The sequence below is a fragment of the Protopterus annectens genome, chromosome 5.part0 (assembly GCF_019279795.1).
Source record: "Protopterus annectens isolate FY-2018-M chromosome 5.part0, PAN1.0, whole genome shotgun sequence".
NCBI classification, from domain to species: domain Eukaryota; kingdom Metazoa; phylum Chordata; order Ceratodontiformes; family Protopteridae; genus Protopterus; species Protopterus annectens.
The window spans coordinates 1,407,898,499-1,407,925,728 of NC_056735.1; the positions used below are offsets into that span (position 1 = coordinate 1,407,898,499).

The 27,230-nt window shown below is 43.4% G+C and overlaps 1 protein-coding gene across 1 annotated transcript in view; it reads left to right on the top strand.

Moving 5' to 3' along the window:
* TFDP1 (transcription factor Dp-1) overlaps nt 1-27,230 on the top strand; it is a 1,398,147-nt gene that overhangs the window by 333,279 nt on the left and 1,037,638 nt on the right. Inside the window, exon 6 of the mRNA XM_044072010.1 lies at nt 605-770. Coding sequence (XP_043927945.1) covers nt 605-770 — 166 coding nt within the window. The remainder of the gene's footprint in view (nt 1-604; nt 771-27,230) is intronic.

Sequence of the window (27,230 nt, forward strand, 5' to 3'; positions counted from 1 at the left end):
GTTACTTAGGGAGGATATTTAAGGAAGTGATGCGGATGGCATTTTGTTGTCTGGAGAAATCTCTATGATGAGGCGAAAGCGCTCAAGTTTTATTATTTTAATAAATTATTGAAACTGTTCGTGTGCGATTGGAGTCTCTTTACTTTTTTGGTTGGACCCTCTCATTTCGTATTTTATAAGTACCCATCACTTCAGATCTTCAAGAGGGTTGTCTGCTGTGTGGGTATTTATTACCCTTTTTAGATTTCCCTTCCACATGCTTTGCTATTGGATATCTTAGCAAGTCTAACAAATTTAATCTTATGTGCATTTAAAGGTATACTTAAGTTTCATGGGGTTAAACTGAGGTGTATCAGGCTGGACAATACTCTTCCAGGCTTTGCATTTACCATCGATGTATGCCTGTGTTAAGGGCAAGATATGGAGAATTGAAGAATATTTTGCTACTAAGTATTTGCCCACTTTGAAGGGTCCTCTTGCATGTCAGCTGAGTACAGTGAGTATGTTTGCATATTTTGTGTGTATTTTCATTGACAAGCCCAGTTATTGTCTTAAATGTGGGTTTACTCACCAAGTTTATTTTAACATGTTTTTTTGTCTGTAGCAAAAGAAACAAAAAAGGAGAGAAGAACGGCAAAGGGCTGCGACATTTTTCTATGAAAGTTTGTGAAAAAGTACAGAACAAAGGAACAACATCTTACAATGAAGTGGCTGATGAGCTTGTGGCAGAGTTCAGCAATCCTGATAATCATATATCTCCAAATGAATCCGTAAGTATCACATTTGTGACAATTTTTAAATTTTGTTCATGCTGAGCATTATTTTGCTGTGTTAAGTTGAACAGTGTCTTTACCATCTGGGTATAAAATGACATGTCTCAAATGTGCCCAGTATGTTTTTCATTTTCTGTATCTTAAATTATTTATATGCCTGTTCTTGTAGTTTTTCTGCTTTAAATTTAATTTTGTATGTATTTTTATATCCATATTTTCTTTTGTTTTAATTTACATATATTTTTGTGTATTTACTGATGGGCTGAATTTCACATTTCATTAGGCTTGAGCAAAAATGCACAATCTACTTTTTGTGGAGTATAAATTGTGAAGAAAAATTAGAAAGTTAAGATATTTGTAATTAGACTTTTATTCATTGAATAAAAATAAAGTGGCTTAGCAAGGTTCAGATTCGGGACAAATGAGAATGAGCTAAAGTTTGTATTGAGGATGTGTTAATCTTGGGTGGAAAATGAGTGCCTGTACATATATTTTAACTGTGTGGTTTATTTGGGTTTAGGCCTATTTTTTTTTTTTTAGTGGAGGCAATGTTTGGTTTAAGTGATTTTCAGAGTGAAATAGTAGATAAGTGTTTAGACATGTAATCAAACTCAGTGTTACAAAATGAAACTCGTTAGCTCATAGCTTTAGCCATGTCTGTTAAACTGCCAACCATATTGGATGTAGAGGGAGAAAACTTCATAACTAAAAAGACAGAAAAAGCCAAGCAATTTTATACATCCGAGACAACACGATACAGAAGTGTAATCATTTGTCAATACCAAATGTTGGTTTAAAGAGCACTGCCCCTGTTGTAAGGTGGAATGACAGTAGGTAGTCTTGAGAAAGCAACATGGTGTTGAATGTTTTGCAAACACTCCTGTGTGATAGCAACTACGTGGCTGATCAAACAGTAACTGTATTGTATTTAATGTTATGTGACTTTGTAGTTGCTTGTCCAAAGTTTCTGCCTAAAGCAGATTATGGAGCACTGCATTGCAGAATAAACAAAAGTTGTACTGCAAAGGTGTGGTGTGTGCAGCTGAACAGGTGTGAAACAGAGCTACAAAAAAATTTGTCAAGTGCAAGCAAAGCAGACTCTTGGAAACTGCATCTTGTTTTGCTGTGAGAGGCATAGAATAACTTTACTGGACAGGTAAAGGCTCATTTCAGCAGAACAATGTCTTCCGTCAGCACCCTTCTTCAGGCATGCCTATGCTTAAAGCATTTGCTAAGTAGTGAACCTTATCCAGATATTGCAGGTTAGATATATATCTAGAAGCTGAGCGTGGTTTATGACTGCGGTCTGAAAGGATCTTCAGTAAAATGTCTTTGCAGGAATTGCCTCTGTTCTGTTTGTTTCCACCACCCAGGATAAATAATTGATGTTAAGTTGTCCAATCTCACCTTCGTTCTTGCTGGATGGATTCGGAGATGATCCTCTGCTACGACTCGGCCACTTACTATAGCTCAAGGCTACCCCTTATCCCAGAATTCCCAGCGCCAGCTACCCAGATCTCGTTTGCCGCTTTAGCTGCGAGTTTACGATCAATACTGGCTCAGGCTTAGTATAACTTTTTTTCTCTCTTTTAAACTCAAATATTGTGCTTATAATTCTTCTTTGGTAATAGTTTGTAAGTTTCCTTTACTGTAACCCCCCTTATCTCGTCCTTGTGCTTTACTTTTGTGCTGTTGGCCGTCGCCCCTTAGTCGCTAGGCCTTCTGTTACTCCCTGAACTCGTTTAACTTAGAGAGTTCTTCCCCTCCCCCCCTTAAGGACAGCCATTTAAGTTAGAGGCTCTCCTTTAAGTTCTTTATTAATTTTTAGTTTTTCTATTGTAGTCTGACTTTTACTAAAATTTCTAGGGAAGTTAACACCTCTGGTTTTACAAAGTGTTACTCATGCTTTCAGAAGAGTTTTCTGACAGATGGGCACACTAGTGTTTACTGCTAGGGGACTCTGCATCTGCAGGACTTTTGTGCTATTTGTCATGCCTTTAGTCCAAGGGTCCTGCAGGAACAGAAAAGCTTGTCCTCTGTGGGTTATTAAAACACGATTGTCCAGCTTTTAAAGCATCTCAGCCAGTGAAACCTTTGAAACCAGTCAAGCCATCGGCTCCATGTTCGGAACCGACCAGTGAGCTTGACAAACCAAGTGTGTCTGTGCCGGCTAGCACCGACAAGACTACCTCTCTGTCGGCTCCAACTGTTACTTTGGAGCCATCTCGGAGCCACAAAAGAGCTAGGTCTACTCCTTTGGAGTCGCTTCGCTTGGTGCCACAGTCATCATAACTTCAAAGAAAGTCCAGTCATCGCTCATCTTCCAACTCATCTTGATCCTCAAGGTTATCGGATCAAGATGTGGAGAGAGTGGTCAGGTTGCTTAAGTCACAGGCCCTTGCTAAAATGCTTCGGCTCCATCTATTTCGACTTTGATTCCCCCTCCGACAATGCTTCATTTGGAGCCGAAGTCCATGGATGCTCCGATAGTGATTCCTTCGGCTCCGATGACATCGTCATCGGCTCCGTTGGCTCCGATTACCTAGATTCTTCCACCCATCGAGGTATCTGGGCACTGATGCTCTCTCGTCGGCTCCGAGGGGGGAAGTAGCATTGGACCCTTGTCCGACCCCGCTCTCCCTCTCGGAGTGTCAGCTCAGTTGAGCTCTGCTCCCTTATCGGCCTCAGAGCCATCGCCCTTGGTGCAGGGAGGTATTACTGTCTCTTCGGAGCTGGAGCCCTCCTTGTGTCGAGACCGTGACGCCTTTGAGGTCATGCGGAGAGTGCTGTCCCCACTGATGGCTCCACTATATGTTCCATCGGCTCCATCCCCTTCGGTGCCTGTGACAAACTCTGCTCCTCCTCCAGCCCCAAAGCGTAGGGAACCTGTGCCCCAAGTGAACCCTCTTCTTCCAAAACCTCCCCAGAACATTCTGAGCAGGCTTTCCTGAAGAAAAAGTGTAAGAGGAAGCACCAAGACTCCCCTGAGTCTGTCACCTCCAATATAGACCTGGATGAATGGGAGGAGTCCCCAAGCTCCCCCTCTGAAGATTTCCTTTTTGGACATCCTTGAGATTCTCAGGCAGAGGTGTAGCTGGACTTCCCTAGCCCTCTCCAAGGATGAGTCTGTATACCTGGACGCATTTGGTTCCTGACCTTCCACCTCCTGGGTGTCTCCACCTTTTGATCCACTCATGTCTCTGTAGTACCTCGAAAGGCTTGGTCATCTCCAGATTCCATGGAACCTGTCCTGAGGAGACCCAATAAATTAATCACAGCTCCCCAAGACAAACAATTCTTAAATAAAGGTGTCCCAGTTGATGCCATGGTGGTAGCAGCAGCCACAAAGAGAGAGTTAGCTGAAATCTCATCTGTCCATCCACTGAATAAAGACTCTAGTATGATGGACAGATATGGGAAGTGAATGTTTTCATCAGTGACCTTCTCCCTTAGGTCCCTGAACTATCTTTCCTATTTTACTAGGTTTCAGAGGGATCTCATAAAAGAGCTTGGAGATACTCTACAAGATCCCATAGCTGAGGGAGCTTCAGCCAATGTAGCTACCCAGCTTGTGACTCTTAATTCAATAGTCAACTCCTCCATGAGGCTTATTTCATACACAGCTGATGAAGCGAGTAGAGCTGCAGGAACAGGAGTAGCTCTTAGAAGACATTCTTGGCTGCGGCTGTGTCAGTTTGCGGAACCTTTCAGAGCGTCCTTCACCAATACCCCCTTTGATAGCGCCTCTCTCTTTGGGCCTCAGGTAAAAGACACACTTACCAGGTGTCAGCAGGAAGGCAAGACGTGCTCTGATGTCGGAGTCCGTTTTTCCACTCCTACCAGACCATACCCAAAAGGTCAGAAGGGTGGAAAGATGTGGTTTTGAAAATCCCAGGGACCCTTGCCTAATGCACGTGGCGAATTTCCCCCCCAGGGGCAGAGGGGGAAATAATGGCTGACGCCGCTCTCGTGGCAGAGGGAGTCTGCAAAATCAGGGTGACATACGTTCTCTTCCATACCTTATCAACATCCCTGAAGAGATGCCCGACTGCTCAACTCTGGAGGCAGTTGGGGGAATGCTTTCATTGTACCCAACTGCCTGGCAAAATAGTACTAAAGACAAATGGGTACTAGCCATTATATCCGGAGGTTACAAGATTCCCTTTCATTAACCCCCTCTTGTTTCAAAAAAATTTATCCCAGATATTCCACCCAGTCTAAGGGATCAGGCAGTCACAGAAGTTTCAAGATTGCTAGAAAAAAGAGCCATCCAGGAAGTCCCCGCAGACCAAGTAGGATCCGGAATTTACTCCAGATTCTTTTTAGTGCCCAAAAAGACAGGGGACTGGAGACCAATTCTGGATCTCAGCAGGTTTAACAAATCTTTACAAAAAGAAAAGCTCCGGATGGTAACACTGCAGTCCATTCTCCCCTTTCTGGGTCAGGACAATTGGATGTGCTCCATAGATCTTCAGGATGTGTACCATCATATAAAAATGGACAGACGGTCCAGGAGATTCCTACGCTTCCAGCTAGGGGCCAGTAATTACCAATTCAGAGCTCTGCCCTTTCATCTCGCCACAGCCCCCCCAGGGTGTTCAAATGCATGGCAGTAGTCATGGCTCAGCTGAGACGTCAAGGATTCCAGGTGTTTCCTTATCTGGACAACTGGCCCCTCGCTGCTACCACGAGGCAACAACTTAGAGGCACGAGATTTACACCATCACATCCTGTGCTCAACTAGGTATCACAATAAACTTCAAAAAATCTGCCTTGTTGCCCTGTTGCCCTGTCCATCTGTTACATAGGAGCAGAGCTAAACACAAGAAAAAAATGATTGTAAAATTGCCTCAGGAAAGAGTTTCCATTATTTGAAAACAGGTGTCACTTCTCCTGAGGAGCAAAAGAATTCAAGTCAGATATGTTCTTCAAGTTCTAGGGTCTATGGCAGCAGCCATCCTTCTAGTCCCCTTAGCACACTTTCACATGAGAATCCTTCAGTGGATTCTTTTCACGCAATGGTCCTTCCAGGAGTTACCCATGTCTCACATGATGCTAATTACGGAATTTTGCAAATGACGCCTTTCGTGGTGGATGGTCTCCCCACTAGTTTCTCAGGGCAGACCTTTCATGGAACCCCATCCGGTCGCCACAGTGACCACGGACGACGCCCCCCTGATGGGGGGGGGGCATTATCTAGGGAAGACGGTCCAAGGTACTTCGCAACCTAATGAGTACCATTTGCACATCAACATCCTGGAAATGAGAGCGGTGCTCTTAGCATTGCAAGCTCTTCAAGACTCTCTCCCTGCCCGGGACTATTGCAATACAGATGGACAATATGTCAGTGGTTTGGTACATCAAAAACAGGGCGGAACCAGTCTTGCCCTTTGTGCCGAGAGGCCCTCAGACTGTGGCAATGGGTTATTTCCTCCCAACGTTTTCTGATAGCAACGCATATCCTTGGGGCATCCAAAGTAATAGCGGATAGGCTCAGAAGGGCTATCCTCATGCCTCACAAGTGGTCTGTGAAACAGGAAATTGTCTATCTTTTTTCCGCAAATGAGGCCAGCCTTGCTGCGATCTCTTTGCCTTTCCCTTCAACAACAAATGCAGCAGCTATTTCTCCCTTGTTCCTCCTCCAGGTCAGACATCCAGGGACGCTCTAGTCCACGATTGGCCTCAGGGACTCTCGTATGCATTTCCCCCCTTCCCAATAATTTCAAAAGTCATTCAGAAAGCAAAATTGTTGGGTTGCAAAATGATCCTCATTGCCCCCTATTGGCCTCGACAGATTTGCTTTGTGTTCCTTCACCCCCACCTTCTAGCCCAGCCTTGGATTCTGGACTCACTACCGGACCTCTTGATTCATCAATCAGGTGGGCTACACCAATCCCTCCAATCTCTCAAGCTCACAGCTTGGTTACTCCACTTCCAATCCTAGCCAGGCTCCCCAATATTTCCCCAGCAGTACGTGATATTGATATTCTTTGTGTTTAACTGTTGCAGTCATTACATTTGGGTAATCTGCTGGCAGGGTGCCCTCATTCGGCCTTATTAACGAAGTCTTAGGTCCTGCGTCAGTTGCTGTCCCTTCTTCCATGACATCAGGTAGTCAGGGATATAAAACATGCAGCCGACACCTTTACATCAGTCTTTCTTGCCACGTGGTGCCCGAAGCAGAAGCAGTTCGCAAGTACGGTTGGCAGACTCCTGAAATTTTCGTTTGAGTTTCAGAACCAAAGTCTTCAACTAAAAGCTAAGTACTCCGTTGGAGAGACTTTTTCTTGCTCCTTACCGATGTCGGTAAAAGTTAATCATTGCATTACTTGTGGGAAGCAAATAACTCATAAGGATTTTAATTTGTACTGTATTCCTTGCCTAGGCCCTGACCACAACGTGCCTTGCTGTCTGTTTTGTGCTAAATTTAATCAACGCACTATTAAACGCCTGCATATTTTTGCTTCTAAATATTTTGGCTCACGATTTAATTATCCAGAAATGTCATTGGTTAGCAATCCGACTACTGGAATACCTAAAAAACGCAAAGAAAAAGGCAGACCGTTGAGGTCCAAAACTGACTATGCTTCTAAGCCAGTTGCCATTTCACTGGTACTCGGTGAGGCGCTTTTGCAGGCCCTGATACCTGCTACTTCTGTTTCGCAGGCCTCTACTGAGACCCATTTGGAATCCAGTATGCCGCGAGATGCTTCAATTATGGAACACATGGATGTCTCTACCTTAGATGGGTCCGGAGCCTCTGTGCAGGCACCGGCTTCTGAGGGTGTTTTCAGGCCTACAGATTTGTATATTAGACTGATGCCATCTTCAAAACTAAGGCCAAAATCTAAATCTCTGTCTAAAAAACAGATGCCTAGGCCACATGTGCAGGCACCTATGCCTAAAAAACAAATGATCAAAATGGCTGAAGATTTAATTAACTCTGATCAGGGGTAGCCAACCCCCTCCTTCTAAGAGGCCTAGGCAAGACATTGATTATGAATCTTCTGAACAAGATTCTATTTCTTCTGACTCTTCTAATGAACAGGATTTGTCTATACCCACTTCTGAGGACTCTGATGCAGAAGATTCCATTCCTTCTGCTTCTCCCCCTGAGGAATTTGCTTTTGGGGAAACTTTGCATACCTTAAGGGAACATTTCCACTGGGAAAGTCAGGATTTCTCTGAATCTAAACAGAGACTTAGAGATTTTCTTCTTCTTCCTCAGCATAGGCCTTTGGCAATACCTCCTGTTCTAGACGTTGATGATGTTTTTTCAGAATCTAGTATGGCTCCTGATTCCCTGCCTCCGGCTCCTTGTAAGCCAGAAAGATACTAAAGGGTTCCTGACTCCCACAAATTCCTTTTCAAAAATCCTATTGCTGATCCTGAAACCATTTCTCAGGGTTCCAAAGGCATTAAGGCCTCTACTGCTAAAAATCCTACCCCTTCTGATAGAGAATCCAAGGCGCTGTATAGATGGGGTAAGAAGGTTTACACTTCTGCAACCTTGGCAATCAGGGCTTTAAACTGTCAATTTCATATGCTTAAATATCAACAGCATATCATCGGACTACAGAAAATGATGTTAATTACTGACTGTGTGGAAAATAAAGATTTACGGGATTTATTACATTCAGCTGAACAAGTTGGAAAACATACTTTGCAATGTGGTTTTGATTCTTTGGAGACCTCTTGCAGGGCTGCTGTAACTGGGTCTGTGTTAAGAAGGCATGCTTGGCTCAAAGAGCAAACTCTGCCTGATCATGTTAAAGCAAAATTTTTAATAAGGCTGAAGAAGTTTTAAAAAAGATGGAAGATAAACCTAAATCTATGCAAACTGTAAAGTATTTCTTACAAGTGCAACCTCCAAGATTTAGTAGACAGTGGCCTACTAAGAACTTGTCCTTTCCAGTCCCACCGAGAGCCACTCAAGTCAAACAGAGACATTCCAAATGCTCCGGGTTTCAGTCGCAAGGGACTTATAGAACAAAACATTGGGGTGCCTCCACCTCCAAATCTGGAAGCAACAAGGCTCCTCCCTATGGTAAACAGTCTCAATAACTTCCCTCTATACTCACCAAGCACTTAGCTTTTAGCCGCCCCTTTGGGGGGAAAACTGTCACTTCATGCTCAAAATTGGCAACTTATAACCCAGGACAAATGGGTTTTAAATATAATATCCCAGGGATACAGATTTCATTTCCACACATTGCCAATCCCAAACGGACCTGCCCCTAAATCAGTGGGCAGGGGCCCAGAAACAAGTTCTGTCCCTCATGAACATGGGGGCTATTCAACCAGTACCAAAAGAGCAAAAAGGACAAGGTTTCTACTCGGGTCTTTTCTTGGTACCCAGAAAAGACCATAGCATCCAATTCTGGACTTGTCTACTCTAAGCACATTTCTGGACATTCCAAAATTCAAGATGCTGACTCAACAGTTACCTCCTATGCTGGGCATAGATGCCTGTTTCTATCTCTAGACTTAAGAGGCTTACCTGCATATCCCAATCAGGGAATCTTGCAGAAAATACCTCCGCTTCAAAGTACGCTACTTGCATTACCAGTTCTCTGCACTGCCCTTTGGCTTATCTACTGCACCCAGGGTCTTCACAAAGTGCCTGGCTCCAGTAATTGCATTTTGCAGGCAAAGAAAAATTCAAATATATCCATATCTGGACGATTGTCTAATTCAGACAGAAAGCAAGGACATTCTTCTGAAGTATCTGGCGTTTGTAAAAAGGGTTCTGACTTGTCTAGGGTACACTATAAACGAAAAGAAATCACAACTGGTACCCTCTCAAAAAAATACATTCCTGGGTGCAAGCTTGAATACAACTGCCCAGATGACTTACCTTACGCCAGAAAAGCAAATTCAATTGGTGACTTGCTTCAAAGAGGTGCCCACAAAAACCCTGCTTATCTGCAAGACAAATTCTGCAAGCATTGGGGTTCATGGCCTCCCGCATTCTTCTAATTCCATTTTTATTTCCAAAGTTTATGGAGTCAACATTGTCACAGCCTGGAAACAATGATTCTGTCATTCCTTGCTTGCAACTAGAGTTCCCATGGTGGGCAGAGGCCTGCCACCAAAACAAGGGACTGCCATTCACTCCACCCCCTGCTGCCCAAACCCTAATTACAGATGCATCAGACTATACTTGGGGGGGCTCATCTGGCAGGGAAGTGCATTCAGGGCAAATGGAGCCCAAGTCAAATGCACCTTCATATCAATCAGAAAGAGATGCTAGCTGTACAGAATTGCTCTGACAGCCTTCAAGGACTACTTTCATCCAGGACAATTAATGATAAAGACAGACAACACCACAGTTATATGTGGTACATAAACAAGCAGGGGGGGGTACACATTACTACACCCTTTGCAGACTAGCCATTGCATTGTGAAACACGACCTTGACCTACAAATTACAACTACAAGCTCAGTTCCTGGCAGGAAAGCTGAATACTCTGGCAGACGAACTAAGCAGAAATCTCATGGACCCACACGAATGGAAACTGGAACCACGAATTTTCAACATGTTAACATGCAGATGGGGGAATCCAGACATAGATCTTTTTGCCTCACCCCAGAACTATCAGTTGGACAAATTCTGCACAAGAATTCATCACAAAAAAGCTTGGAAAGTGGATGCTTTATCAGTCTGTGCTTTTTCCCCTCTGCTTCTGCTCTCCAAAGTTCTACTAAGTCAGACAGGACAAACCAAAAAATGAGTCTGATTGATCCAGACTGGCCTCGCCAACACTGGTACCCACTCCTGCGTAATGTGTCACACCTTCCAAAGTGGCACTTGCCTCAGGCACCTTACCTACTGCCTCAGCAGAACAACCAAATTCTGCACACTCCGCTCCAAACTTTGAACCTTGCAGCGTGGCTAATCATCTAATTTCACCCTTGGCATCCCTCAGCAAACCTGTGATGGATGTCATTTTGGAGGCGAGAAGGCCTAGTACTAGAAAATCTTATGCTGACAAATGGAAGAGATTCTGTGCCTGGAACCAATCACAAGGAATAAGGACAGCAATGCCCAATATTCCTCAGATTTTACAATACTTAACTGAGATGCTTCACAAGGTCCTATCTTTTTCTTCCATAAAAATGCATGCCTCTGCCATTTCAGCTCATTACAACACAAATCCTCCCCTCTTCTCTCATCCTCTGCTAAAAGCAGTACCTCAGAGGGGCCAAAAACTTAAGACCTCCCAGGAGAGTTCCATCCCCTGCATGGGACCTCAATTTCATATTGGAAAAACTCACTCTGCCTCCTTTTGAGCCAGCTGCTACTGCAGACCTAAATTTTCTCTCCTGGAAAACAGCTTTCCTTTTAGCGGTCACTTCAGCTAGAAGGATTTCTGAATTACAGGCTCTTATGGCAGTGGAGCCTTTCATTATTTTTCAGGCGGATAGGGTCTCTCTCAGGACCAATCTATCTTTCATGCCTAAGGTGGTATCCAGTGTGGCTCTTAATCAGACCATTCATCTGCCAACTTCTTTTCCAATTCACAGAACAAGGGTGAGAGGATTCTGCATTCATTGGATGTACACAGACAACTTAGATTTTACTTAAACAGGACAAAATCTTTACGAAGATCTGAACAGCTGCTGGTGGCATTCGCTGCAGGGGCTGATGGGAAGGCGATTTCAAAGCAGACTATTTCCAAATGGATAAGCCATTGTATTCGTTTCTGCTATATGCACCATGGTAAAACTATTCCCCAAGGGATCGGATCTCATTCCACCAGAGTTGCATCTACTTCTACAGCCTTTCTCAGAGGTGTTCCTACCAGAGACGTTCTAGAAGCTGCTACCTGGAGCTCAGTTCATATGTTCACCAAACATTGCCATTTACCTTTCTTCTCCAAATCCAGAGCTGGCTTTGCCACTGCTGTCCTGCAAGGCCTTATAGCTGGTCCTAATGCTGTATAGATCCATCCTCCCAGCCATAGCTTTGGGAATCTACCCAAATGTAATGACTGCAGCAGTGAAATATGAAGGACAAAGTACAGTTGTGTACACTTGCCATAAATTTAGATGTTCGAGTGTATTCACTGTTGCAGTCCTTGTTACCCACCCTCCAGCCCCCTGTTTTTTCTCATACTATACCTCTACTTTCTTTGCTATGCTTAAAAGCCTTTTTGGGTGTTTTTGCTTTTGTTTGGAGGTATTTTTTTTGTGTGTTTTTAATTGTATTTTGCTCTCCATTTGGGGGACACCTGACATCTGGGGCAAGAAAAGCTGATATAATGACGTCTGCTGCATGTTTTATAGCCCTGACGACCTGACGTCATAGAAGGGACAGCATCCGACGCAGGACCCAAGACTTTGTTAATCAGACTGACTGAGGGCAACCTGCCAGCAGATTACCCAAATGTAATGACTGCAACAGTGAATACACTCGAACATCTACATTTATGGTAAGTGTACACAGCTGTACTTTTCCTCCCATAAGACGAATACAAGGAAAGTCTATGCTAGCAAATGGAAAAGATTCTCTTACTGGGCAGAATCCAGGAATTTAGATCCTTTTACAGCTTCTGTACATGAGATTTTGGACTTCCTAACAGAACTGTTTCATTGCTACCACCAGAGTACAACTGGCTGCCATGTCAAATTTTCATGTTGGAGTTTCTTACTCCAGCATAATGTCTCTCAAACTCTGTAAGGCCTTCATGAGATGTACATCTCTACTTACACCCCCAGTGAAAGAGACACTTCCACCTTGGGATCTCAATTTGGTTCTTGCCTCCTTGATACTGCCACCCTTCTAACCAGCAGCATCATGTTCCTTGAAATTTCTCTCTTGGAAAACTCTTTTCTTATTTGCTATTACTTCTGCCAGATGTGTTTCAGTACTTAATGCCCTGTGTGTTCTGCCCTCCATATGTAGTTTCTCACAAAGACAGGGTTTCCCTGAGAACTACCCCATCTTTTCTACCTAAAGTTTGTTCAGACCATAATTTGAATCAATCCATTGAACTCCCTGTCTTTTTCCCTAATCATTCCAGCAAGGCAGAATACAGATTACAACAAACTGGATGTGCATAGACAACCGTGTTTCTGTCTCCATAGAACTAAAGAAATGAGAAAATCAGATCAGTTGTTCCTTTCATTTGCTAACAACAAAGGCCTTTCAGTTTCTGAAGTAACATTGTCAAAACGGTTATCGGACACCATAGTCCATACGTACCATTTGGGACAAAAAGATCTTCCAACAAAACCCCAAAGGTCATTCAGCCAGGTCAGAAGCTACTTCGGTAGCATTTCAATCTATATTGCCCATAGATTCAGTTTGTGCAGCAGCTACTTGGGCAGATCCTCATACAGTCATTTCTCATTACAAAGTAGATGTGGTCTCCCAGGGCAGAGCTTCCTTTGGTTCCACGGATGTCCTTCAAGGCTGCATCTGCAGTCCTAACAAATGGGTTGTCCTGTCCTCAGGCAGCCCTTCGGTCGGCCGGATTCCAAAGTCTGGGTCTGGCCTCGGCTGATGTCGCACTTCACCCGACGTCATAGCTGCAGTTCTTCGGGTATAAAGGTATCAGCCGACGCCATTTTCCTCAGTCTTTCTTGCCGCGTGGCGCCCGAAGCAGAAGCTGTTCGCAAGTGCCGGTCGGTCAGAACCAGAGATTACTACCGAAGACTTCTAAAAAGCTAAGTACCCCATTGGGGACTCTTTCTTGCCTCAGCCGATGTCAGAAAAAGTGAATAACTGTAACTTGTGGGAAACAAATACCTCATAAAGATTTCCACTTTTACTGCCTACCTTGTTTAGGCCCAGACCACGACGTAGCAGCTTGTCTAGCCTGTGCTTCTTTCAACCGACGGACACTTAGACGTCGGTTGGAATTTGCTGAGGAGTTTTTTGGCTCCGCTTTTGCTTACAACATGCCGTCGGAAACTCCGACTTCGCAATTAACTAAAAAGCGCAAGGAAAAGGACCGACACTCGCGGTCCGCGGTTTTGGACGAAACCGCGGTTAAGTCAACCGCGAGTGTCTCGGTTTCGGCTGAAACAGAGTCCTCGGTCCTTCCTTCGGCCGAAAAATTGCCTCCTACCGAGGCCTCATCCAGCATGGCTGAATCTGCTACTGAAATCCCACCCGCTCTTGCAGGTTCACAGGATTTATCTGATACTATTCCTTTAGATATATCTACTCCTGCACGTGGGGCTGCTAGGCCCCCTTCATCCATGTCGATTAAGGCTTTTGCCAGGGCTAAAGCAGCAAAATCAACCAAGAATGTGCCTGCTAAGACCCCCTCTCACAGGCCTAGCTCTAGTACTCAAATGCTTAGTCTAGCAGAGGATCTTATTTCTTTGATCCGGGGATCCCAACCTCACCCTGACAGGGCCTCCCACCCACCTCCAGAGAAGAGGCCTAGAGCAGAGCCCCCTGAGCCAGTTTCTTCAGATTACTCCTCTGATTCAGAAAATACAATCCCTCCAGAGGGCCCTTATTCTCCTTATGAGGACTCTGATGCAGAAGACTCCATCCCTTCTGCCTCTCCTCCTGAGGAATTTTCTTTTGGGGAACCTTGCATGCTATGAGGGAACAATTTCAATGGCAGGGCCAGGATTTTTCAGACTCTAGGAAAAGGCTTAGGACCTTTTTGCATTTGCCACAGCATAGGCCTTTAGCCATTCCTCCAGTACTTACTGTTGTGGATGATGCATTTAATGATGCTTGTACTGCTCCTGATTCTCTCCCTCTGGCCCCTGCTAAGCCCGACAGGTACTACAGGGTTCCGGACACACATTATCATTTGTAAGGCTCCTTTTGCAGATCCTGAAACTATTTCTCAGGGACCCAAGGCAGTAGCAGCTTCCTCTGCCAAAAACCCCCTCCCCTCTGAAAGGGAATCTAGGGCCTTAGAGAGATGGGGTAAAAAAGTTTACACTTCTGCTACTCTTTCAGCTAGGGCCTTAAACTGTCAATTCCACATGATTCAGTATCAGGAATTTATCTTAGATCAGTTAACTAAAAAAACTGTCCTCGCCTGAAACATTAGACAAAAACTCTCTTCAGGAAATGGTACATAACATTCAGCAGGTCAGTAATCATTCCTTAAAATGCGGCTATGATGCACTGGAGGCTTCCTTTAGATCAGCTATGACTGGTACAGTGATCAGAAGGCATGCATGGTTAAGCAGTCCTTACCAGACCATGTTAAAGCAAAGCTCCTTGGTGCTCCCATGGATAAGCTCAATTTGTTTGGCTTCCCTGCACAGCAGGTGCTGAAGAAGGTGGAAGAGAAAGCAAAATCTGTCCAGACAGTCAAGGATTTCTTACAGGTCCAGCCTCCAAGGTTTAGTAGGAACTGGCCTTCCAAGAATTGGTCCTTTCCAGACACCACCAGAGCACAGAGAGGCAGGAATAGGCGCCCAAGAGGCAGGGGTCAATCCAGAGGTGCCTTCAGGGGACGTCAGTGGCAGCCTAACAACCAGCGAAGTATTGCCACAGATCCAGCCACTACCACTTCTACAGGACAATCACAGTGACTTGGCTCTGAGACCGCCTACCAGGGAACAACTAGAAGCACCCTTAGGCGGAAAACTAGCCTTATTTTCGGAAAACTGGCATCACATCACAGGAGACAAATGGATTTTACAGACAATAGACCAAGGTTACAGGTTTCACTTCCATACTCTACCAAGGAAGAGAGGAATGCCAAACCTACCTTCAAATCAAAAGACAAAAGCTCTAGAACAAATAGACCACTTAATAAGGATGAGAGCTATAGAAAAGGTACCGTCTATGGAACAAGGGCAAGGATTTTACTCCAGACTTTTCCTGGTGCCAAGAAAAGAAAACCAATGGAGACCTATTCTCGACCTGTCCGCTCTAAACACATATCTCATTGTTCCAAAATTCAAAATGCTGACCCTACAGCAGCTTCTTCCCATGCTGGGCAAGGAGTCTTGGCTGGTAACTCTAGATCTCAAGGAGGCATACCTGCACGTCCCCATACGACCAAATTGCAGAAGATACCTCAGATTTCTTGCAGGATCAGAGCATTATCAATTCTCAGCATTGCCCTTTGGCTTATCTACTGCGCCCAGAGTATTCACGAAATGCCTGGCATCAGTAATTGCTCATTACAGGCTTCAGGGAATTCAAATTTACCCTTACCTGGATGACTGCCTGTTACAAGCGGACAACAAAAACAAATTAGCAAAAGATTTGAAAAAGGTCATTCATCTACTACAAGCCTTGGGATACACAGTCAATATAAAAAAGTCAAGGCTGATGCCATCCCAAAGGATAACTTTCTTGGGTGCAGAACTGGACACATCAAATCAAATGGCATCCCTCACAGCAGAAAAACAGAAGCACCTTCCTCTCTATTTCATGGCATTAACAACGCAGAACCAGCTAACAGCAAGGAAAGTCCTGCAAGCCCTGGGTTACATGGCATCCTGCATAATATTGATTCCACATGCCAGACTACATATGAGGAAGTTGCAATGGTACCTAAGGAATTTATGGTCTCAGCACAAGCACAACCTAGAAATCCAAATTCCAATAATTCCATGCCTGAAGCAAGAATTCCAATGGTGGGCTCAGGCCTGTCAATTGAACAAGGGACTGCCCTTCCACAGCCCTCAACCAAGCCAGACTATCACCACGGACGCCTCAGACCTCGGTTGGGGGGCACACATGCTGGACAAGTGCATACAAGGCTTATGGACTCAAGACCAGCTGAACCTACACATCAAAAGGAGATGCTGGCAGTAAAACTGGCAATTCAGACATTCAGACCGTTTCTTCGACAGGGTCAATTGCTGATAAGGACGGACAACACCACAGTTATGTGGTACATCAACAAACAGGGAGGCACGCATTCATACCCTCTATGCCGGATGGCAATGGACCTCTGGAATGTGGCCCTGAGCTTCAACATTCAGCTACAGGCAATATTTGTACCAGGGAAAGAAAATATACTAGCAGACATCCTAAGCAGAACTACCACTGATGCCCACGAATGGATGCTGCATCCAGACATCTTCAAATCCATTACAAGGAAATGGGGACTACCAGAAATAGACTTATTCGCATCCCCACACAACCACCAATTGAAAAAATTCTGCACAAGGGCATACCACCCACTTGTTTGAAAGGTGGACTCCCTATCTTTCAGTTGGAAAAACCTGACAGCATATGCATTCCCACCTCTTCCTTTGATGCACAAGGTGCTATTGAAGATCAAAGAAGACCGGCCAAGGATCATCCTGATAGCTCCAGACTGGCCGAGGCAGCATTGGTACCCATTACTGAGGAGTATGTCTTGGGAACAAATATGGCCTCTGCCCCTAGTTCCCTTACTGCTAACACAGAACAACTTCAAAACCCTGCATCCAAGCCTAAAAACGCTGCAGCTAGCTGCCTGGAACATTGCATAAGACAAAATAACCCAGATTTATCTCAAAGGGTTAAAGACATTATCTTGGAGGCTCGCAGACCCTCGACAAGGAAAACTTATTCAGCAAAATGGAGAAGATATCTCATTTGGAGTACAGCAAAAGGAGAAAATGTGTCACTGGTAAACATAGCTAACATCCTGGAATACTTGGCAGAACTTTTCCACAATAGCCTGTCCTATTCTTCCATTAAGATTCATGCATCAGCTATTTCAGCAGAATACAACATGGATCCTCCAGTCTTCTCTCATCCTCTACTCAGGCAGTTTCTGAGAGGAATTAAAAATGTAAAACCACCAAGGAAGCCACCATTGCCCGCTTGGGACTTGAACTTTGTGCTAGAAAAGTTGACACTCCCTCCTTTTGAGCCAGCAGCAACAGCAGAATTACAGTACTTATCATGGAAAACTGCTTTCCTGCTTGCAATCACTTCAGCAAGAAGGGTTTCTGAATTACAGGCATTAATGGCAGTACAGCCCTTCCTTATCTTCCATCAAGATAGTGTCCATGAGAACTAATCCTACTTTTATGCCAAAGGTGGTCTCCAGGGTATCTTTAAACCAAGCTATCCACCTGCCTACATTCTTCCCCAACCCACAGAACAGGGGAGAAAGACTATTACATACCTTGGATGTACATAGACAATTGCGCTACTACCTGGACAGAACCAAGCGCAATAGAAAAACTGACCAGTTACTGGTAGCATATGCAACAGGAATGGAAGGAAAAGCAATTTCAAAACAGACAATCTCGAAGTGGATAGGAAATTGCATTAGATTTAGATTTTCCAGAAAACATCAGACCTCACTCCACAAGGGCTACAGCCACTACTACAGCTTTTTTACGAGGAGTGGCTACCAAAGACATTTTAGAGGCTGCTACTTGGAGCTCCGTGCATACATTTGCCAAGCATTATAATCTACCCTTATACTCCAGATCCCGAGCAGGTTTTGCCACTGCTGTTTTGCAAGGGATCTTAACTACACCATAATCTTATTATTACCTCCTCCCCCAGTTTGGCTATGGTATTCTACCCATTTGTTAGGACTGCAGATGCATCCTTGAAGGACATAGTACAGTTTTGTACCTACCATAAATGTAGATGTCCGAGAGGTATGCATCTGCAGTCAGGATTACCCTCCCTTCCCTCTGTGGTACTCCTAGGGTATTTGCCCATCTTCTAGCTAGCTGGGGGAATCTATTATGGTGTATTTGTTTGTATATATGTACATACATGTTTATTTTTATTTGCTCCCTGTTATTTGGAAACTTTTACATTCATCCAAATTTAGCCTTCCTAGAGGGCACCTGGCATCTGGGGCAAGAAACACTGAGGAAAATGGCGTCGGCTGATACCTTTATACCCGAAGAACTGCAGCTATGACGTCGGGTGAAGTGCGACATCATCCGAGGCCAGACCCAGACTTTGGAATCCGGCCGACCGAAGGGCTGCCTGAGGACAGGACAACCCATTTGTTAGGACTGCAGATGCATACCTCTCGGACATCTACATTTATGGTAGGTACAAAACTGTACTTTCTGAAGAGTCTGTTCCAATGAGCCACCCAGGATTGAGGTGCTAGGGACGCTGTCCCTTCCAGCAAGAACGAGGGCGAGACTGGACAACTTAACATATGAAGTTATGTACCTACCATAACGTTCCATGTTAGTTGTCCTTCATCTCGCCTTCCTTCTTGCTTCCGTCCCTTCTTCCCCCTCTCTCGGGGATTGAGAAGAGTTTCTCAGTCGTTTCACTGGCTAATTTATTTTATTAGTTATTTCTTAACCAAACTATGATAATTAACTGTATATCCAGATTTATTAATAGAATATCTCCTATAATTATGTCTAGTGTGAGCTAGCTCAAACGAGATCTGGGTAGCTGGCGCTGGGCATTCTGGGATAAGGGGTAGCTTTGAGCCAGTAAAGAGCTCTTGAGCTATAGTAAGTGGCCGAATCGTAGCTGAGGATCGGCTCAACCCATCCAGCAAGAAGGAAGGTGAGATGGACAACTAACATGGAACGTTATGGTAGGTACATCACTTCTTTTTATCTCCCACACTGGATGCAGCAGATGCAGTCTGACGACCCCTAATTGCTGACATAGCAAAATATGGATCTGTGTATGATTTTTGTACCATCTGGAAATATTTCAAAAGTGGCTTGTGTTATACCAACTAAGCAGTAACCTTTAATTTTGCACTGCCTCTGGGTTGATATGAATGTTTTTCTGTTGGTCGATTAAGTAATCCAGGTTCACATAAACATGAGGCTGTGCATCTTTCTATATTATGTTTGGTTTTCCATAGTGGTGTAAGCACATGATGTCCTTCAAGAATGCAACTGCAATCCTTACATATGGGTTGTCCTGCCTCAGGCAGCCCTCGGTCGGCCGGATTCCAAAGTCTGGGCCCGGCGCCGGCTGATGTCGCCTCCTCCCCGACGTCAGAGCGGCTGGGGTATAAAAGCATCAGCCGACGCCATCTTCCTCAGTCTTTCTTGCCGCGCGGTGCCCAAAGCAGATGCAGTTCGCAAGTGCCGGTCGGTCAGCTCCTGTGTTTTACGTATCCGAAGTCATCATAAAGCTAAGTACCCCGTTGGGGATCTTTTTCTTGCCTCAGCCGATGTCAGAAAAAACTGAAAAAGTTAATAACTGTTTGTCTTGTAGTAAACAAATACCTCATAAGGACTTCCATTCTTACTGCCTTCCCTGCCTTGGCCCAGACCACGACGTCTCGGCCTGTGCTGCCTGTGCTTGCTTCAATAAGCGCACACTCAGGCGCCGGGCAGAGTTTGCTGAAGACTTTTTTGGCGACAAATACTCTTATACTATGCCGTCGAAACAACCGACAACCCATATTTCCAAAAAACGGAAGGACCGGGACCGACATTCTCGGCCCGCGACTTCCACCGACACCACGCCAAAAACTCCCGCGAGTGCATCGGTCTGTTCTGAGGCGGTTGTTCCACCGCTCCGGACCGACGACACCGCTTTACCGATCACTCCGGCCCCGGAGCCTGCGCCGGTTTTTGATTTTCCTCCAGAAACTGAAGCCCAAGATTTGCCTGAGACCATACCGGTGGACAGGGTTACCCCAGCACGTGGGGCAGCTAGTGCCCCCTATGTCTGTCTATCAAGGCCTACACACGTGCTAAGGCTGCTAGCCAGGCTAAGTCTCACCCTCCTAAAGCCTTGCCTCAGCCCACTACTGATAAACAAATCATGACTTTAGCTGCAGATTTAATTTCTTTAATCAGAGGCTCCCAGGCCCATCCTGACAGAGGTTCTCGGCCACCTTCTGACAAAAGGCCCAGGGTTGAACATACAGACACTCTTTCTTCAGATGAAGCCTCTGGTGACTCTGATCACTCAGACACCCAGGAAGAGTCCTTCTAGGCCTACGAGGATTCTGATGCGGAGGATTCATTTCCCCCTCTCTCTCCTCCTGTGGATATTTCTTTTGGGGAAATTCTCCACTCCATGAGAGAGCATTTTCAGTGGCAAGGCCAGGAATTCTTTGACTCCAGGAAACTGCTTCGTACCTTCCTTAAACTTCCCCAACATAGGCCTTTAGCTATCCCTCCAGTGTTAGATGTACTGGATGATGTGTACTCAGATTCGAGTGCTTCTCCTGATTCTCTCCCCCCTGCCCCTGTCAAGCCAGACAGATACTACAGGGTTCCTGAAACTCACAAACATTTCTTTAAGGCCCACTCTGTTGATCTGGAAACAATTTCCCAGGGGCTCAAGGGGGTGGCCACATCCTCGGCCAAAAATCCTTTGCCCTCAGACAGGGAAGCTAGGTCCCTGGAGAGGTGGGGCAAAAAAGTTTATACCTCATCCACACTTGCCATGAGGGCCCTTAACTGCCTTTTTCATATGTTTCAGTATCAGGATTTCTTGATGGATGATTTACAGAAAAAGTTAGCCTCTCCTGAGCCTTTAGATAGAAAGGCCCTGCAGGATTTGGTCCATAACACAAAGCAGGTTAGCAATCATTTTCTTCAGTGTGGTTATGATGCATTGGAAGCTTCATGTAGGGCAGCTATGACAGGGGCTGTCATACGTAGACATGCATGGTTGAAAGAATAGGCATTGCCAGATCATGTTAAAGCAAAGCTTCTAGATGCACCTCTGGAAAAACACAAGCTATTTGGTGCTAATGCTCAGAATGTGTTGAAATCAATTGAGGAAAAGGCTAAATCAGTGCAAACAGTCAAGGATTTTCTCCAGGTTCAGCCACCTAGGTTCAGCAGGAATTGGCCTTCTAAGAACTGGTCCTTTCCGGACACTGACAAGTTTCAAAGGGGAAAAAACAGGCGTGCCTGAGGAAGAGGGCAATTCAGAGGCTCCTACAGGGGACGCCAATGGCAACCGACTAATCAAAGAGGTAGCGCAGGGACTTCCCTGCTCCACAAGGACAATCACAATGACTTGACTTTGACACCGCCAACCAAGGCTCAAAGAGAAGCACCTTTAGGCGGAAAATTATCCTTATTTTCAAAAAATTGGCACATTTTAACAAAGGACAAATGGATTCTGGACATAATAGACCAAGGTTACAGGTTCCACTTCCATACTTTACCAACAAGACAAGGCATGCCAAACCTGCCACAAAATCAAAGGGCAGAGGCATTCGAACAAGTTTCAAAACTGAGACAAATCAAAGCAATAGAAAAGTTTCCTCCACAGGAACAAGGCCAGGGATTTTACTCAAAACTGTTCCTTGTTCCAAGAAAAGAAAAGCAATGGAGGCCTATACTGGACTTGTCCGCTCTAAACACTTTTCTCATTGTACCAAAATTCAAAATGCTGACGCTACAGCAACTCCTTCCCATGCTGGGCAAGGGGTCTTGGTTGGTTACTCTGGACCTCAAGGAGGCATACCTGCATGTCCCAATCCGACACAGTTGCAGAAGATACCTCAGATTTCTTGCAGGATCAGAGCATTGTCAATTCTCAGCATTTCCTTTTGGCTTATCTACTGCGCCCAGAGTATTCACGAAATGCCTGGCATCAGTAATTGCACACTGCAGACTCCAGGGGATACAAATATACCCTTACCTGGACGACTGCCTTATACAAGCGGACAGCAAGCAAGCCTTGACAAAAAACTTGAATTATGTCATTCACTTACTGCAGGCTTTGGGATACACAGTCAATTTACAAAAATCAAGACTACTGCCATCCCAACAAATAATTTTTCTAGGAGACAAACTAGACACAGAATCACAAATGGCTTACCTCACAGAAGAGAAGCAAGAACAATTACCACATTACTTCAAAAGCCTAGCAAAGCTCACCCAGATGACTGCAAGGAAGATCCTGCAGGCCCTGGGTTTCATGGCATCTTGCATTCTACTGATTCCACTGGCAAGACTACACATGAGAAAACTACAATGGTGAAGACCAACAGCAACTCAAAGCATAAGTTGTAGAACAAACCAGGCAAAACAGGAATGCAGGATAAAAATTTATTCCGGTACCTCGGCCCCAACAGCCTTCAAAGGAATAACATATAAGCTTCCAAAAGCAGTATATATACTAATACTAGCAATTAGACATAATTACATATCATTGAAAAATGATTAAGGCAACATCCAGTTTTAAAGGGACAAAACACAATTCATATCCTTCCTATAAACTCTATGACAATAACATGCCTATCAAAATGTCTTAAAATAATAGTTAAACATTTATGTTAACTTCTAAGTTAAGCCCTCTAGGTTTTAATGTTCCATATTTTAAAATAAATCTACTTTCTAAATTCAGTAGACTTTTAAGGTAATTACCTCCAAAAGAAACATTAGGTTTTGCTAAAGCACTGAAAAATAGTGAATCTGCAGACCCTTTATGTATTTTTTGAAAATGTTCAAATATAGGACTACTTATTCTTTCATTACGTACATCTCCTATATGTTCTAATATACGATTTTTAAGTTGTCGCTTAGTTTGACCTATATAATATTTTGGTACTAAGCAATCACAACCAATGATGTAAACCACACCACAAGAACAGCAATTAAATTTGTGTTCAGCAAAATATTTGACCCCATTTATGGTACTGCCTGAAAGATTCTTAACCCTCCTACATATTTTACATTTGCCACATGAAAACATGCCAACTTGTTGTTCCAAATTTGACATATGCCTATCATTACCAAACTGTCTGAATTTCAAGATTTCTTTTAAATTACAATATCTGCCATATGAAAAAGAAACGTGATTTGGAAAAAGATGACCCACATCTTCATTGTTGCAAACTAGAGGCCACAAAAAGTTGACAATATCAGAAAGAATATCAGAGAATAATGAGAATTTTGTAACAAAAAATATCCTATTTTCCTTATTTTTATTCCTCTCTATATAATTAGTATTACATGTCTTAACAATATGATGATTTTGATCATATTCAAATTTTGCTCTAGCTTTCTTTAGCACAGTTTCCAAGTAGCCTCTATCTAATAGCCTTTCATAAACCAAATCAAATTCCAAACTCACAAACTTTGAATCAGAGGTATGTTCATACACTCTTTTAAATTCAGTGCTTCAACTAAGTGTCTAGGATGTGCACTTGACGCATGGAGAAAACTGTTAGCAGCTACCTCTTTTCTAAACGGTTTAAACTGAACATACCCCTGTTTGTCCACATAAAGCAGAATGTCTAAAAACTGAACATTCTTTTTGTTGGTAATGTAGGTAAATTCTAAACCAAATTCATTTTTGTGCAAGTCTGACATAAACTTATCAAACTCCAAGACATCCCCTCTACAAATAAAAATAAGGTCGTCTATAAATCTGTAATAAGAAATGACATTATTTTTAAAGAATGGCAAGGAGTACAAAAAATTATTTTCAAATACTGACATGAATAAGATGGCATACGATGGAGCAAAGCTTGCTCCCATTGCAGTACCATCAACTTGAAGAAAAAACTTATTATCAAATGTGAAATAATTATGATTGAGAGCAAATTCTAGAAGACAAATTATAAATGACGTTCGTGGACCTTCGCCTAAAATTTTCATTATGGCCTCTAAACCCAATTTATTGCTAATATTAGTGTATAAGGATTTGACGTCAACTGTGGCCCAATAAAAATCAGAATGCCATGCAAAATTTCTGATTGTTTCACAATATTGATTTGTGTTTACAATGTGGGACACAACATATTTTAAATATTCCTTTAACACACTATCCAAAAAGATCCCCACATATTCTAAATAACCACCACAACAAGACACAATAGGTCGACCTGGTGGATCCGACACATTCTTGTGTATTTTAGGTATGGTGTAAAAGTTAGGATCTCTGATTGGCTACAAAAGGTTTTCACGCGTCATTACTATTCAAAAATCCAAGTCTCTCACCTCTCTCTAAAATCTCAAGCAATAAAGCATTGTACTCAAGGATGGGGTTACTAGATAGTTCAACATATACTTCATCATTGCATAACAAATCATAACACATTTTAAGGTAATGGCATTTATTTAAGATTACCCATTTACCCCCCTTGTCTGCAATGCAAAAAGCATATTTTTTGGCAGCCTCTTTCATTTCCTTTAAAGCATTCCATTCTAATTTATTTAAATTAAATGAAAAATATTTCTTCATGAAATTGGCATACTCCAACTCCACCTTTTTACATAGGACATGCTCAAATGTCCTCAAAACTGATGAGTTTTTAGGTGGATAAAAATTGCTACGGCTAGGAAGTATAGGTAAAGTAAATTTTCCATATCCTGTAAAGAATCTCCCTGAATTAATAACCACTGAACCCACCCCATCATCTCTTTCCAATAAAATAACATCTCCTTGACTGGGATTATTCAAAATATTTTCTCCCATAACCTCGTGTACTGAAATCTCCAGCAATGGATCAAAGAGAATGGACAAATCATCCCAATCATCTTCATCACTTGAACAAATGGTAGAATTACTAGCTACATTACCAATACAGGCTAAAGAATGACTATCAGCAGCTCTTACATCAGAAACTTCACTTGCAATACTTTTTTTCTCAAAAAACACTTTTAAATGCAATTTCCTGCAAAAACGCTTAATATCTAGAAGAATATCACAAAGAGCAGGAACCTTCGTTGGAACAAACTTGCTGCCCAAATTTAGAACTGTAATCATTTCAGGCTTGAGGACAAAATCACTTAAATTCAAAATACTGGACCCATCTTTACTATTTTCATAGGTCAAACTACTATTCGTAAAGTTAGCTGAAAAGTAATAAGTATTGTCAAACAAAATGCCCCCTCCATGAAGAGTAGAAGCTTCACTAACAGTTGCATTCGCCAAACTGTCAGCAGTACGCCCCAAACCAGAACGCACAGCCTGTGTTAAAGCATTAACTCGAACATTCAAGCCAGCATTGACGACAGGAATAACTGAAGCATGATGCGTATTTTCATGCATAATGCTCTCGCCATATAAACCAGAAATGTCATAGGCAGTTGTATTCACCAAACAATCAGTAGTGCGCCCAATACCAGTACCAGTTAATGAACAAACAACACATGTTAAAGCATCCGCTTGAGCATAAGACTCAGTACCTTTTGTTTCGACCCTTGTGTCGAAATTTATTTTTTGCACCGTGCCGAAAGTTCCATCTTCCTTGTTCTTCCTCTACTTCTTCCAAGCCGTTTTCACTCACCAGATCCACTCGTTCAAAAGAGACGCTCTTCTTGCTTCCACCTGCCGTATCTGATGACGATACAGAGGAGTCACGTCCACTACGTGAACCTCCCTCTGACAATCTGCCTCGGGACATACCATTAGCACTTTTTTTACGGTTACGCTGACGTTGCCAAGAATAAATACAATTATTCTTGAAATCTGTAATGTCCCTATTAAGCTTCTTCTTTTTCCTAGCTATTACCTCTCCCTCGACCTTAGTAACAGCTCGGTTAACATCTTTCATAGCCAAAACAAAAACGGAAGACGTTGCGTGTGTTTCTGAAGCTGATAGCATATCATGCGTGTGTTTCTGAAGCTGAAGTTAACATAAATGTTTAACTATTATTTTAAGACATTTTGATAGGCATGTTATTGTCATAGAGTTTATAGGAAGGATATGAATTGTGTTTTGTCCCTTTAAAACTGGATGTTGCCTTAATCATTTTTCAATGATATGTAATTATGTCTAATTGCTAGTATTAGTATATATACTGCTTTTGGAAGCTTATATGTTATTCCTTTGAAGGCTGTTGGGGCCGAGGTACCGGAATAAATTTTTATCCTGCATTCCTGTTTTGCCTGGTTTGTTCTAAAACTACAATGGTACCTAAAAAGTTTATGGTCTCAGCACAGCCACAACTTAGAAGCAATTATCCCACTCATCCCATGTCTACAAAGGGAATTTCTGTGGTGGGCACAAGCAAGCCAGTTAAACCAAGGTATGCCTTTCAACAAACCTCAAGCAAGCCAAACCATTACAACAGACGCCTCAGACCATGGATGGGGGGCGCACATGGAAGGCAGATGTATTCAAGGGCAATGGACTCCCCAGGAAGTACATCTACACATCAATCAAAAAGAGATGTTAGCAGTAATGCATGCAATCGAGGCCTTCGGAAAATATCTTCAACAAGGTCATCTACTAATAAAGACAGACAACACCACTGTTATGTGGTACATAAACAAACAGGGAGGTACTCATTCCTACCCCCTTTGCAGACTAACAATGACTCTTTGGGAAAAGTCCCTGAAACTGAACATACAGCTGCAATCCCAGTTTGTTCCGGGCAGGGACAATGTTCTGGCAGACAGTCTAAGCAGAAACATCTTGGATCCGCACGAATGGATGTTGCATCCAGACATTTTTGCACAAGTAACTCAAGCATGGGGGAGGCCGGACATAGACCTCTTTGCCTCCCACCTCAATCATCATCTGAAAAAGTTCTGCTCGAGGACACATCATCCACAAGCCTGGAGAATAGATGCTCTCTCATTCAGCTGGAACTCCCTAACAATATATGCATTCCCACCTCTACCATTAATGACCAAGGTGT